The sequence below is a fragment of the Lissotriton helveticus genome, chromosome 1_1 (genome assembly GCF_964261635.1).
Source record: "Lissotriton helveticus chromosome 1_1, aLisHel1.1, whole genome shotgun sequence".
NCBI lineage: Eukaryota > Metazoa > Chordata > Amphibia > Caudata > Salamandridae > Lissotriton > Lissotriton helveticus.
Genome location: NC_136057.1, coordinates 930783977 through 930799130, shown reverse-complemented (window position 1 = coordinate 930799130; position 15154 = coordinate 930783977). Strand labels below are relative to the sequence as shown.

General features: G+C 52.2%; 1 protein-coding gene across 1 annotated transcript in view; it reads right to left on the bottom strand.

The window, feature by feature from the left end:
- The window catches only part of LOC144771499 (KRR1 small subunit processome component homolog), a 156093-nt gene extending 141975 nt beyond the window's left edge, over positions 1-14118 (bottom strand). The window contains exon 1 of the mRNA XM_078655918.1: positions 13978-14118. Within this exon, the coding sequence (XP_078512044.1) occupies positions 13978-14062 (85 nt within the window). The 5' untranslated portion in view covers positions 14063-14118. The remainder of the gene's footprint in view (positions 1-13977) is intronic.
- Positions 14119-15154: the final 1036 nt, after the last annotated feature.

The window sequence follows — 15154 nt, the reverse complement described above, 5'->3', positions numbered from 1 at the left end:
CGGGGCACGGGATGGGCAGAGTTCAACGGGCTACCATGCCTTGTTCCATGGTGAGGTGGTGTTCCCAAAGAAGAGGACCTCAATCTTGTTTGTGTTGAGCTTCAGACAGTTGTTCTTCATCCAGTCGGCAAATGTTCAATGTACATCTGTGGAAGTTGGAAGTGGAGGGGTCTTTTGAGAGTGAGAGGATGAGCTGGGTGTCGTCTGTGTAGAAGATGATGTTGAGTCTGTGAGATCTGACGCAGTTGGCCAGGGGGGGTCAAGTGTACGTTATAAAGGGTGGGGCAGAGGGACAATCCTTGGGGGGTGCTGCAGGAGATCTTCTCATGTTTCGAGGTGAATTGTAGGAGACGGATTCTCTGGGTTCTTGGTATGAGGTGATCCATTTGAGGGAGGCTACCTGGATTCCGCTCTGGTGGAGTCTGTTGATGAAGATGTGATGGAAAATGGTGTTGAAGGCAGATAAAAGGTCCAGGAGGAGGAGGCTAACTTTTGCCGTGGTTCAGGAGGGCCCTGATATCGTCTCTGGCTGCAAACAGGGCTGTCTCCGTGCTGTGGTTGGCTCAGAATCTGGATTGACAGGGGTCCAGAAGGTTGGTGTGTTCCAGGTGTTTGGCGAGTTGCTGGTTGATTGTCTTGATCATGGAGTGATGGGTGGACAGCAATAGTTATGTAAGATGACAGTAAGAGTAGAACAGAATTAGCGTTCAGGAGAGAGCCAAATGAGGGAAGTAAAATGGCAGGAGATTGAAAGGACTCCAGAGAATCAGAGGGAGCAGGAGAAAGTGTGCATCTGAAAGGTAGGAATAAAAAATGCATTCAGATAAAAAAATAAGTTAGCCAAGAGACACCACCGGCAATAAAGTGGAGAGCACCACAAGAGGTTGAGAAAGCTGGGATCAGAGGAAGAGAGAACGTATTTGCACTATCGTGCCTTTTTAGGTCTCGCCTATTCCATTCCGCAGGAATGAATATGCAAGTCTAATGTCGCTAAACCACTGCTAAACCAAGACTTAAACCTAAGGCTCTCAAAAGGCTCTCAAAAAGCGGATTTCCAACAGTTCACGAGAATCACGTGACCACAAGCACGCGCATTTCCCCACATGAAAGGCATCAGCCTCCCTCCCACAGGCTTCCCCAACGTGCGCTTGGCCAGCCTCTGCCAGTTCTCCTCCCCTAATTATTCACTTCACTTTTCACGGCCGCAGGTTGTGACTCCCATTTCACGGCCGCAGGCCGTGACTCGCATTTCTACTCCCCCCAGCCCATGTAGACACCATTGCTTCACTCAGCTTAAAGCACACCAGGATAATGGAGTGCTTTAAGCTGAGCCATAAAGATTCTTATCTGTGGACAGACATCCCCTGTGAAATGCAAATCTGACCTTAAGGGGACGAAACAAAGGCACATCTCCAGTCACATCATAAGTCACAACTTGCATGCTATTCTTTTAATATATTACAAGTTGTCATTGATGTTTCCGCCATTGCATCTAAATATATCCTACAAGTTTCATGCTTTTGGCATGCTTTTGGATAAATGTCTATTTTCTTTTTGTGCGCGCAAACACGCAGAGCACAGCCTCTCTCTCACTCAGCTGCACGTTCGTCCATTCCACCTCCCCCCCACTCCCTCTCATGCACGCTATTCGGTCTCAAAACACATTACTCATGACACTGACTCCATTACTTGCGTGCTACTATATTAATATAATACAAGTTGTCCGTGTGCCCCACTTTCTCACCCTGCTTGCCCGTGTGTACACCTTCTCTACCAGCCTGTCTATTTGCCCTCACTTCTAATCCAGCCTGTCCGTGTGCTATAGCTCCTCATCCAACCTCAGTGCCAGCTCCACCTCAGGCTGTCCGTGTACTCCAGCTCCCCCCAGCCTGTCCGTGTACTCCAGCTCCACCTCAGCCTGTCCGTCTACTCCAGCTCCACCTCAGCCTGTCCGTCTACTCCAGCTCCACCTCAGCCTGTCCGTCTACTCCTGCTCCACCTCAGCCTGTCCGTCTACTCCTGCTCCACCTCAGCCTTTCCGTCTACTCCTGCTCCACCTTTCCGTCTACTCCTGCTCCACCTCAGCCTGTCCGTCTACTCCTGCTCCACCTTAGCCTGTCTGTGTACTCCAGCTCCACCTCAGCCTGTCCGTCTACTCCAGCTCCACCTCAGCCTGTCCGTGTACTCCAGCTCCACCCCAGGCCTGTCCGTGTACTCCAGCTCCACCCCAGGCCTGTCCGTGTACTCCAGCTCCACCTTAGCCTGTCCGTGTACTCCAGCTCCACCCCAGCCTGTCCGTGACTCCAGCTCCACCTTCACCTGTCCATAATTCTAGGGGCATGCGTGCAGCCCACGGCTAAGGGCTTGTCGCCGTAAGTTATACCCTAAAACACTGACCTGCCCAACATACCAAGCATCTAAACCAGGTACAAGCCCCCTCTCTCTCGCTCTCTGCTCTGGCTGTCATTACAGAACCAAGACAGGGTGTGGCTTAACGCTCAGAATTTCCGGCTCAGGGCTTTGGACGTCTGCTGAACATCCTGTGATTCAGCGCAAATCACTTACTCACCCCTTAAACCCAAGGCTCCCAAAAAGCGGATTTCCAACAGTTCACGTGAATCACGTGACCACAAGCACACGCATTTCCCCACATGAAAGGCATCAGCCTCCCTCCCACAGGCTTCCCCAGCGTGCGCTCGGCCGGCCTCTGCCAGTTCTCCTCCCCTAATTATTAACTTCACTTTTCACTGCCGCAGGCCGTGACTCGCATCTCTACTCCCCCCAGCACACCCGGCCTCACTTCTCCTCCCCCTAATTACACTTCTTTCACAGTGATCCGCTCCCCGCCCGCTTGTTTTGCTTCGGCTCCTCTCCGCCCACTTCATTTAATAGCCCTCCCCCAGTGCTCGTCCTGCAGTTTTCTCTGCCCACCATCTCCAAACCTTGTTCCTTTAGCTGTTCCCACTTTAATTCCCTCCCACCCTTCTCTACGCCTTCTCATCCTCCTGCCTCTCCTCTTAAGTCTACTCACCCCTTCCCCTCCTCCGTCCTCGTTTCCGACTGTCTTCCTCCTTCACCTTCCTTTCTCTACACCTTTTCCTTCCTCCTGTCTTTTTCCTTCCGCTTCTTTCATTTTCCTGTCCCCTTTCAGTTATCATTCGCCCCATCTGCATGATACCTTACTGTCTCTGCCACTGACTCACACCAACCATCTACGACCTCGAAACACATCCATGCACAGCTGAACAAAGTTAGCATTTCAAATAGGATCCTCCCGCCAGGTTTCTTCACACTTTCCTCTCACTCGTCAACCCCAAAAACAACCCAGCATACCCTATCACTCCAGATTCGATCACATAAACATGTATTAGCAAGGCTACTGGACTTTACACTGCACATTGGCAGAAAATATATCACATCACATCATACCACATGGCTCAGTACACACTGCACAAGGACCACTAGACGGAGCCATCCTGCTTAATGAATGGTTTGAAATTCCACATTTTAACAGTATAGCGCCTACTTTCTTCTCATACACGCCTAGCTCACCATCTCGCCAGGACACTATACATACAACCGTCCGTTCCTGCTGCCGCGCGAGGCACGTCACTTTACATTTAAACAGCGTGGGACTCAGTAATTCTAGGGGCATGTTTGAAAGAAATACTACAAACTCCAATTCTTTAGGCAACTTGCACTCTCTCTCCCCAGCTTCAGATCCTGCCCTCACAGAAGTATAGTGCCTACCTTCTTTTCATACACGCCTAGCTCACCATCTCGCCAGGACACTATACATACAACCGTCCGTTGGGCCCAGCTAAGACTCATTACAAGGTACGTTCATTTGTAAATGCGAATTAATGGCTGGGGCCTAGACGCAACGAGCAGGGTGTGTACTTTAGAATCTGACTCGCCCCGGGCGTGTGCACGAGCGAGCAAAGTCTATCCACCTCCAGCCATGAGCACCCGGTGAAATCTTATCAGCTGTCCACGGACAGGGAGGATTGCGCACTGCTGTTGTTTCTAAGAACTGAAAATAATACAGATCGTGACCACGGCCTCACTTCGCAAGTTTACAAATGCTAAGCGCTGCGAATAATTGGAGTAAATCCCAACGTAGCGTGCGCTGAAGGATGGAAGGCAGAGCTGGCCTTGCGCGGATTCATACTTGTGAGCTGAAGCATACTTACATTGTTTACATTTAAACAGCGTGGGACTCGGTAAACACATCTTTATATGGCAGGGGAAAGATATTAAAAGGTTCGGCGACTTAATCTGTGTCCCCAGCAAGAAATGCAGAGAAGTCAGAACATAATTCTAGGGGCATGCGTGCAGCCCACGGCTAAGGGCTTGTCGCCGTAAGTTATACCCTAAAACACTGACCTGCCCAACATACCAAGCATCTAAGACAGGTACAAGCCCCCTCTCTCTCTCTCTCTGCTCTGGCTGTCATTACAGAACCAAGACAGGGTGTGGCTTAACGCTCAGAATTGCCGGCTCCGGGCTTTGGACGTCTGCTGAACATCCTGTGATTCAGCGCAAATCACTTACTCACCCTTTGCTTGCTACAAAAGAATGTGTCCCTGTATGACATAACTGCTGCAGCATCACTCAGCACCACCACATTATCCCTCAGCACCACCACAGCACCACTCGGCACCACCACAGCACCACTCGGCACCACCACAGCACCACTCGGCACCACCACAGCACCACTCGGCACCACCACAGCACCACTCGGCACCACCACAGCACCACTCGGCACCACCACAGCACCACTCGGCACCACCACAGCACCACTCGGCACCACCACAGCATCACTCGGCACCACCACAGCATCACTCGGCACCACCACATCATCACTCGGCACCACCACAGCATCACTCGGCACCACCACAGCATCACTCGGCACCACCACAGCATCACTCGGCACCACCACAGCATCACTCGGCACCACCACAGCATCACTCAGCACCACCACAGCATCAACCAGCGCCACCCCAGCACCACTCAGCATTACATTATCACTCGGCACCACCACAGCACAACTCGGCACCACCACAGCACAACTCGGCACCACCACAGCACCACTCGGCACCACCACAGCACCACCACTCGGCACCACCGCAGCACCACCACAGCACCACCACTCTGCACCACCACAGCACCACTCTGCACCACCACAGCATCACTCTGCACCACCACAGCACCACTCTGCACCACCACTCTGCACCACAACAGCACCACTCTGCACCACCACAGCATCACTCTGCACCACCACAGCACCACTCAGCAGCACCACAACAGCACCACCACAGCACTACCACAGCACCACTCTGCACCACCACTCTGCAGCACCACAGCACCACTCTGCACCACCACTCTGCAGCACCACAGCACCACTCTGCAGCACCACAGCACCACTCTGCACCACCACAGCACCACAGCACCACTCTGCACCACCACAGCACCACCACTCTGCACCACCACAGCACCACCACTCTGCACCACCACAGCACCACCACTCTGCACCACCACAGCACCACCACTCTGCACCACCACAGCACCACCACTCTGCACCACCACAGCACCACCACTCTGCACCACCACAGCACCACCACTCTGCACCACCACAGCACCACCACAGCACCACCACTCTGCACCACCACTCTGCACCACCACTCTGCACCACCACTCTGCACCACCACTCTGCACCACCACTCTGCACCACCACTCTGCACCACCACTCTGCACCACCACTCTGCACCACCACTCTGCACCACCACTCTGCACCACCACTCTGCACCACCACTCTGCACCACCACTCTGCACCACCACCACAGCACCACCACTCTGCAGCACCACCACAGCACCACCACAGCACCACCACAGCACCACCACAGCACCACTCAGCACCACCACAGCATCACTCAGGGGCACCACAACATCACTATGAGCTACAACAGCATCACTGAACGCCACAGCATCACTTCTCCCCAAAACAACATCACTCAGCGCCACCACAGCATCAATCTGTGCAACCATTCAACAACAACTGGTTCAAATATTTACTGTCAATGTTTCAAGCTTTATTACAAATGTCATAAAAAGATTTTAAATGTTTTCACTTCTGTTCTTGTTAAAACATTGTGATTTGTCAGATCAATACATGTAAGACAGGGGAAAACTAAACATGTACCTTTACTAATGCTATAGATGTAACATTTGCTAACTTTATAACTATTGGCATTTCTAATAACAAAATTAATACTTTTATATTTTGAAAAACAAACAATAATTAAAAAATATTTACATTTTACACACCAAAAGCTCAAACTTTATTATTGCTAGAACTATTGCATTGCAAATGCTTGTTTTTTAAGTTTTGCCTGGCCGTAGCACTGCGCAGCAGTGCTCGCGCAGGGCGAAATCTTATGATCCTACAGTGTGGGGCTTTGTCCCGCCTTCTCTTCCATTGGCTAGCTCCATAAATGGAGGCTAGCCATTGGAAGAGATGGCTGTCAATTACTCTTTCCCCCGTCGCGACGCGATTCGGGGGCGTTTAAGTCTCTTTTTATGTCCCGCCCCCCCCACACCCTCCCTCTCGCCGAGGTCCGCGGCTTGATGCGATCCGTGGGCGTTTCTGTCTCTTTTTTAAGTCCCGTCCCCACACCCTCCCTCTCGCCGAGGTCCGCGCTGAGGAGCGCTTCTTTTAATTTGCTTAGTCCCGTTTTATTTATTTATTTCGAGGGAGCCCACCCTTCATCTGTTGCCGTGTGAAAATCACCGCCGGTCGGCCCGGGACAACCCCCTGACGTCCTTCCCCGGGCCGCGCTGTGATTGGCTGCCGGCCGGGACACCCCCGTGACGTCATTCCCCGGGCCGCGCTGTGATTGGCTGCCGGCCCGGGACACCCCCGTGACGTCATTCCCCGGGCCGCGCTGTGATTGGCTGCCGGCCCGGGACCTGACTTGTATTGAAGCACTTTAGGATCACGTCTTGTTTCTGCCTGTCAGTGTAATCAGTGCTAACGTAGAGTACAAGTGCGCCTTCTTTCACTACTTGAGCGGTTAGAGTACTCTCTCTAGGTATCATCACGTGCTGGTACTGTGCCACGGGTACTCGCAGCTGCCTCAGCTGTTTGAAGCACTTTATGGACACATCTTGTTTCTGACTGTCATTGTGATCAGTGCTAACATGGGGGTATGAAGGGAAGAGTGTCCCAGTAGGAGAGATCGAAGTACCCCGATTATTGAGTAGGAAGTGCTGTGTCATCAGTATTTAAGTGCTTTCTAAGTGCCAACTGTTACGGAGAGCCCCGCTATACCTACAGCTGCCCCGGCGGCGTGCAGCACTTTGCGTACACTGCTTGTTTCTGTCTGTCACGAGGGCCTGTGCTCATGTGGGGCAGGAAGGGCGGATTATGCCAGTACTTGGCAGGTAGCGGTGCTCTCAGTACCAAGGAGAGCTGGGACAGAGCTCTGCGGTACCCGCATCTCATGCAGCACTTTATCCGCACTTCCTGCTTCTTCCTGAGATGTGCATCAACTCTGCCATCGGGTCAGGGAGGGCAACATCTCTCGGTGCAATCGAGGTGCATACACTCAGAGATGCCCACTCTGGAGCCTGGGATTCATGCAGACGCTTATCCTGTCTCTTATCGGCCCCTTCTCTTTTCACAGCGGCGCACGGAGAGAAAGGGTTTGCGCAGGATCACAGCGCACTCACATGGGGGAAGCCGGGATCAGAGGTGAGTTCCCATGACACGGCAGCGCACAGATGAGCCAACGGATCTCACCTCTGCCCAGTCAGTGATGTGAAGCATACCGAAAACTGGCAGGGCACCCCTGCCCGCCTCTTTGGGGCAAGGATACCCCTAAGATTTGGAACTGCCCTATAAAGTGGAATGCGTGGGTTGAGGACAGCATAAGGGAAGCCTTCGCAGGTGTTTAATATTCTAGGAAGAGAACATAGATGTGACTGTAACAGAGAGCAGACTTATCGGGACTATGGAGACAAAAAGGAATGTCACGGCCCACTTTTCTTATGTAACCCCTAATACTGTGTGGCTGACTCTTTCTAAAAAGTCACACTGTTGGCCGATAAGGGGCGCCTGGCGCAGTTCAATAAAGTGATCTATCCAGGATCACACCACTCCACAAGGTAGGTAGCCGGTAACTCAGGCGCTAGGCGGACCCTAGCGCCCCTGTCCAGCGACGCTCCTAACAGGTGCTGCCCCGCAGGGAGGGCACGCGGGGCGCTTGGCACACTGACAGCGCCAGGGCAGCACCTGGCGCTCTGTACTGGGTTCACACCTGAGGGGCCCGTGCTGTGGAAGGGGCCTCTTCACGGGCTGTTTTAGAAGAGAAATTCACTCCATGGGAATGCCCGGTTACTCACCCACCATCTCCATGTACTGCACGCAGGTGTGTGTCTAGTATAAAGTGTCACATCACTGAGTGCCGGTATGACAGAGGGGAAAGACGCTCGTTCGGAGTCCGGTGATGCGCCTGGCACTGTTTCCACGGCGGGAGGCACAGGCTCCACAGATGCTCCGAGATTAGACTATTGTATAGTGGTATTTACACAGCTTTTATTGCCCTTGTTTGGGACGGCGAGGTCTTAACTGCACCAGTAGCAGCAGCCGGCACTGCGTGGGCTGTCTTCTTGGGAGGGGGTCCTTTCCGAAAAGAAAACTTGCATTTGTGACTGAAATACCCATTTCTGGCGGTGGAAGAACGTGTTCTCTATCCGATAGAATACTACAGTCTTCCGCTTGCCTTGGGCTCTTTTTCACGGCCTTCCATCTCCCTTCCATCTCCTCCTTTCTATGCTCCTACACACTTCCATCTTTCCATGATCCTTCTCTCTTCCCCTCACCTGTTTTATCCAAAGAGCTCACAACAACCCTACATGTATTTGTTTCTTTGATTTCTTTTTTTTAAGTGCTGCACTTAGCGTTTTCCCGTCTCGGCACTTTCGAGAGCAGGGTTTGTCCAGTCTGCCGCTGTTGCACCAGCGTGCAGCCTTAGTGAGCCATGGCAAAGGGAGTGCGCCAAGCAAGTTCACGTCTGGCTTGCACCCTTAGAGCTGCCTGCCTGTGATGTCGGACTGACTGCTGGGCTCCACTGCAGATTGTGCTCGAGCTTTCAGTGCCAGGACTGATCCGAAATAACCCAGTTCTGAATGGAAAAGTCACCTCTTTCCACGTGTTGTTTACAGTGCTTTGAAGCAGGGACCCTCTGGCAGGAAGTGCTACATACATTATTACACTGCGAGGCCTGGGCACAGATGGGCGCGGGGCAGATGTTCAGGGCTGTTCACCTGAGAACTTTATTGGCACTGCGCCCCGGGGCAGACAGTATGATGCATTCCTGATGAACCAATCGTTGTTATGTATCTCAGTGGGTTCTGGGCTGTCGAGGGAGCATAGCGGGGGCTTGTGGGGATGCCGTCAGGAGGCGACACCTGTGCAGTCCTGTCAGAGATGGTCTTACCACTGTCCGTGCCATGCCTCCTTGCTGAGAGGAGGTGCCCAGACAGGGCGAGTGTGCCCACGACATGCGTGCCCGGCACCGGGACACACACCTTAGTCGTCAGGGGGGGCATAGGAATGCCACTGACTTCCAGGGCCGGCGGAACTCTATCCCCGCGACTCTGAGGGTCAGCCTCCCCCTAGGCGGCCCTTTCCCTGCTCCCCATGCACCACGGCTCGCAGTCGGCCGAGGACCGGCCTCCCCCCCGCGTCGCTCGGGTGTCAGGGCACGGGGTGGGCCAGAGCCCCTCTCTCTCTGCTGCGGTCGCTGCAGTCAGCGAGACTCGGAGGGCATCTGCTCATAATTGCCCCAGGAAGGGGCTTTCAGGTCATTAACTCGCCCTTAAAAACCTCATGAAAGCATCACAGCGAAGCCAGAGTTTAAGCCGAGCCTCTTTCGCTGCCCCAGGGCCTCGGGACGGCGAGCCAGGCGTCCGACAGCTACGACCCTCCTTGCTGACGCTGTCCATCTCTGCAAGCACCCCGGCCCCTGACTCTGCAGACAGCACTCAGACTCTGCAGACACCCCTCAGACTCTGCAGACACCCCTCAGACTCTGCAGACACCCCTCAGACTCTGCAGACACCCCTCAGACTCTGCAGACACCTCCTCAGTCTCTACAGACACCCCCTCAGACACCTCCTCAGTCTCTGCAGACACCCCCTCAGTCTCTGCAGACATCTCCTCAGTCTCTGCAGACACCCCCTCAGACTCTGCAGACACCTACTCAGTCTTTGCAAGCACCCCCTCAGTTTCTGCAGAGCCTCTCCAGTCGCTGCAGACACCTCCTCAGTCTCTGCAGACACCTGCTCAGTCTCTGCAGACACCTGCTCAGTCTCTGCAGACACCTGCTCAGTCTCTGCAGACACCTGCTCAGTCTCTGCAGACACCTGCTCAGTCTCTGCAGACACCTGCTCAGTCTCTGCAGACACCTGCTCAGTCTCTGCAGACACCTGCTCAGTCTCTGCAGACACCTGCTCAGTCTCTGCAGACACCTGCTCAGTCTCTGCAGACACCTGCTCAGTCTCTGCAGACACCACCTGAGTCTCTGCAGACACCACCTGAGTCTCTGCAGACACCACCTGAGTCTCTGCAGACACCACCTGAGTCTCTGCAGACACCACCTGAGTCTCTGCAGACACCACCTGAGTCTCTGCAGACACCACCTGAGTCTCTGCAGACACCACCCGAGTCTCTGCAGACACCACCCGAGTCTCTGCAGACACCACCCGAGTCTCTGCAGACACCACCTGAGTCTCTGCAGACACCACCTGAGTCTCTGCAGACACCACCTGAGTCTCTGCAGACACCACCTGAGTCTCTGCAGACACCTCTTCAGTCTCTGCAGACACCTCTTCAGTCTCTGCAGACACCTCTTCAGTCTCTACAGACACCTCTTCAGTCTCTACAGACACCTCTTCAGTCTCTACAGACACCTCTTCAGTCTCTACAGACACCTCTTCAGTCTCTACAGACACCTCTTCAGTCTCTACAGACACCTCTTCAGTCTCTACAGACACCTCTTCAGTCTCTACAGACACCTCTTCAGTCTCTACAGACACCTCTTCAGTCTCTACAGACACCCCCTCAGATTCTGCAGACACCTCCTCAATCTCTGCATACACCTCTTCAGTCTCTACAGCCACCTCCTCAGTCTCCACAGACACCCCCTAAGATTCTGCAGACACCTCCTCAGTCTCTGCAGAGCCTCCTTCGTGACATTTCTGGTGGCTTAGGCCGTTGTTTTAACAAACTAGGAAAAAACAGTTTGACAGAAATGCATCTTCTCCGTTATGGATTCCAGGACCAACACTTGGGTGTGTGTGGGTGAAGCCCCGTGTTGCCATTCTCTTGCTAAGCGTGGTAGTTGTGTACTGCCTTAAGCTTGGCGCATGCAGAAAGTAAGGCACTTTGTGGTGTGTATGTAGTTTGAGGGCAGAGAGTTGTAATATACCTCGAGTGCAACATCTAACTGGCTCCAGAATGCTCTCTCCCCTGACCTTCGGTGTACCGTGAAGGGCCGGCGCGAACTGGACCTCTAAGTTCCCCTCTAGTCACGCTCCCGCCATTGCTTGTTTCGACCTTTTAAAATGTGGCAACGATGATGCACTTAGCACGATCGCCGTGAGCGGCAGCGCCTGGGGCCTTAGTTCTTATGACGTTTAATTGTCGAGGTGAATATAAATATATTGTCTTTGGAGTTTTTTGCTTTCGGCGCGAGTTACCTCCATCAGTCAGGCGGTACATGAAAGACCCAGGCATATTTGCCATGGTGTGGACAGGGTTGCCCAAAAGCTTAGCGATGCTGGACGCCCCTCCCCTTTCCGATTTCCCGGCTTGGAGTTAAAACCTTGTTGGCGGCCGACCCTCCCCCACTTAATGCTGGACATGCCATGAGTTCTGGCCAGATCCCTTCACTGTTGCTCCTTTTTACTTCAAAAACAGACTTTTCCTTAGATTTTTGCCGACTGTGTTGGTATCCGTGCAAAAAAACGCTATACCACAAACCATTATTAGCACAAAATGCAACTTTAAAAAGGTTTGTAACATCATATGCCAAGTAATTCCTATGGAAATACACTAACCTAATTAATCAAACTAATGCATGAAAAATTCTGATCTCCGCTGTCCTTAAACTACCCCAAAGTATAAATATTATTTATTATATTATACTCTGGGTGTGTGTGTGGCTCTGGGTGTGTGTGTGTGTGGCTCTGGGTGTGTGTGTGTGTGGCTCTGGGTGTGTGTGTGTGTGGCTCTGGGTGTGTGTGTGTGTGGCTCTGGGTGTGTGTGTGTGTGGCTCTGGGTGTGTGTGGCTCTGGGTGTGTGTGTGGCTCTGGGTGTGTGTGTGGCTCTGGGTGTGTGTGTGGCTCTGGGTGTGTGTGTGGCTCTGGGTGTGTGTGTGTGTGTGCCTCTGGGTGTTTGTGTGGCTCTGGGTGTGTGGTTGTGTGTGTGGCTCTGGGTGTATGTGTGTGTGGCTCTGGGTGTATGTGTGTGTGGCTCTGGGTGTATGTGTGTGTTGCTCTGGGTGTGTGTGTGTGGCGCTCTGGGTGTGTGTGTGTGTGGCGCTCTGGGTGTGTGTGTGTGGCTCTGGGTGTGTGTGTGTGGCTCTGGGTGTGTGTGTGTGTGTGTGTCTCTGGGTGTGTGTGTGTGTGTGTCTCTGGGTGTGTGTGTGTTGCTGTGGGTGTGGGTGTGTTGCTCTGGGTGTGTGTGTGGGGGGCTCTGGGTGTGCGTGTGGGGGGCTCTGGGTGTGCGTGTGTGTGGCTGTGGGTGTGTGTGGCTGTGGGTGTGTGTGGCTCTGGGTGTGTGTGGCTCTGGGTGTGTGTGTGTGTGGCTCTGGGTGGGTGGGTGTGGCTGGCTCTGGGTGGGTGGGTGTGGCTGGCTCTGGGTGGGTGGGTGTGGCTGGCTCTGGGTGTGTGTGTGTGTGTGGCTCTGGGTGGGTGTGTGTGTGGCTGGCTCTGGGTGTGTGGCTCTGTGTGTGTGTGTGTGTGTGGCTCTAGGTGGGTGTGTGTGTGGTAGTAATTGCTGTCTGCTGAGCTCGTCCGTAGGGTACAATAGGTCTCACATTTGCGAGAGATTAAGCTATTGGCAATGTAAATGACAATGCCATTTATTAATCTGTTTTCAAAACCAACACATAAATACAAATTGTCATTTACAATGCCAATAGCTCTAACTTTTCCAAAGGCGAAACCGTTGCATTGTAAATGCTTGTTTTTATAAGTATTCCATGTCAGGTTCGTGCATGTCACTGGCACTCGAGAAGAAGAGAGAGGAGGGCGTGAGAAAACCGTGATAGGGAAACAAGGGGAGCTCAACTCCCAGGCTAGTTTTCCTATCACCCCACAAAACACTGCAAAGCACACACAAACGCTTGGACTCCACTCCCTCAATACCATCCAGTCTTCTAAAAATGATCGCAGAATACCTCTTTCCGCTGCTTTAAACAAGCCCATTCATTAATTTCTAATCTGATCTCTCCACTCAAAGCTGAAGCAGTAATAATACATTCCTGATCATCTCGTAACCGAAGCCTCCGGTTTCCGTCAGTAGCGGTGCACTCGCTGATAAATCGCTTCAACGCCTCATCGGGGGCAGTCTGCGCTATATAATTAGTTGCTGTTACAATACAACACCATATTATTAGCTAGCCTGGGCTAAGAACATGCGCAATGATTCAATGAGTGGCAGCCGGACACACTGTGCGAGACGAGTCACGCATTTGTTAACATAACTATAGTACTAGCTGTGACACATAGCATATGACCGTATGGTATTTTACGAAGACGATTTTGTTTACAGATATTTCATAAAAGTATACTGGACTCTCAGATTCCAATTCTGCACGTTTTTATGCACAGCACCAAATAAGGCATTTTGACACAATGCCTGCGGGGCAGTCAATCTAGGCGGGGACCCTTGCAGTATTATGTCGGTACCTGGTGCATTCTCCTGCTTCTTTCCTTGTTTTCTCTTCCTCTTGCCTTCGCCGTTCGCACTTTCGGGATCCATGGGGGACGCCATGCTGCTTGCAAAACGAAACTAGTGTAACCTCTGACCCCACGCACATGCGCACTGGTCTGTGGGATTTGTGTAGCCAGTTTCTTACAAGTATGGGAGGTGCTACATTCTGCAATAGGCGGACATGTTGAGGTCAGGCAATGATCTCGCGCGCAACCAGATCAAAATGAAGGTTACAATGTTTACTGGTTTAGACGTTCTCTTTGTGATTTCACAATTAAAACCTGGGGCAATCTCGGCCGTGGAGGGTTACATTTAAATCAAATCAAGCCCCACTAAGACATCTGCATAACATTCCTGTTTGTTAAAAGAAGTTTGACTACTATATATTGCTCATATATTATCCCTGTCAATATTAGGGTCAGAATCAGATCTAGTGTGTGCATCTTCCGTAGGGTAATGGCATCATATGTTCATAATTCTGGCATCCCTGTGACTGGACTTGTTTAGAGGCATGTTGTTTTCTCACTTGCTTAGGGTGTAGGTCATACATGCCAACATTTCAGGAGAGCAAAGTGGGAGATTTAAAACAAAAAAATCGGGAGAATGGGGTTTTGAATCGGGTTACTGCCATGTATGGGCTTTGGAAGTATGTTGCTGTAGGATCGGACATTTAAAACGCAAATGCACGTTTTTTTCTTACCTTTCAGAAGCATGGAGCGTAATGACAGGCATAGAGGGTGATGCAAGTATTGGGCACTGGCCTGGCAGGTTGTTGGCAGTTCATGCACCCCCCACCCCCCCTGTGGCAGCCCGGGCTGAAATAGCCCCCCCCCCAGTACTTCGCAGGTCTTTAGAAGACGATTCCCTTGTTAATGACGCTTTGTTGGTTTTTCACCCCTTCGAGAGCCCCTGCATCGCCACTCTTTGCTGGAAGAATTAGCACTTTACACAATACCAAGCCCTGTCAGCTGAAACCCCCGAGGAATCGGTTTTTGCTTGTAGGACTCTGGAGGCGGGAGACTAGCCTTCAAATCGGTAGTCTCACGCCTGAATCGGGAGGGTTGGCATGAATGGTAGGTTTTGGGCTAAATGTACACTCTCATCCCTCTCCGCATAATATGTATTTCATAACACTTGTGTATCGTCCCTTTG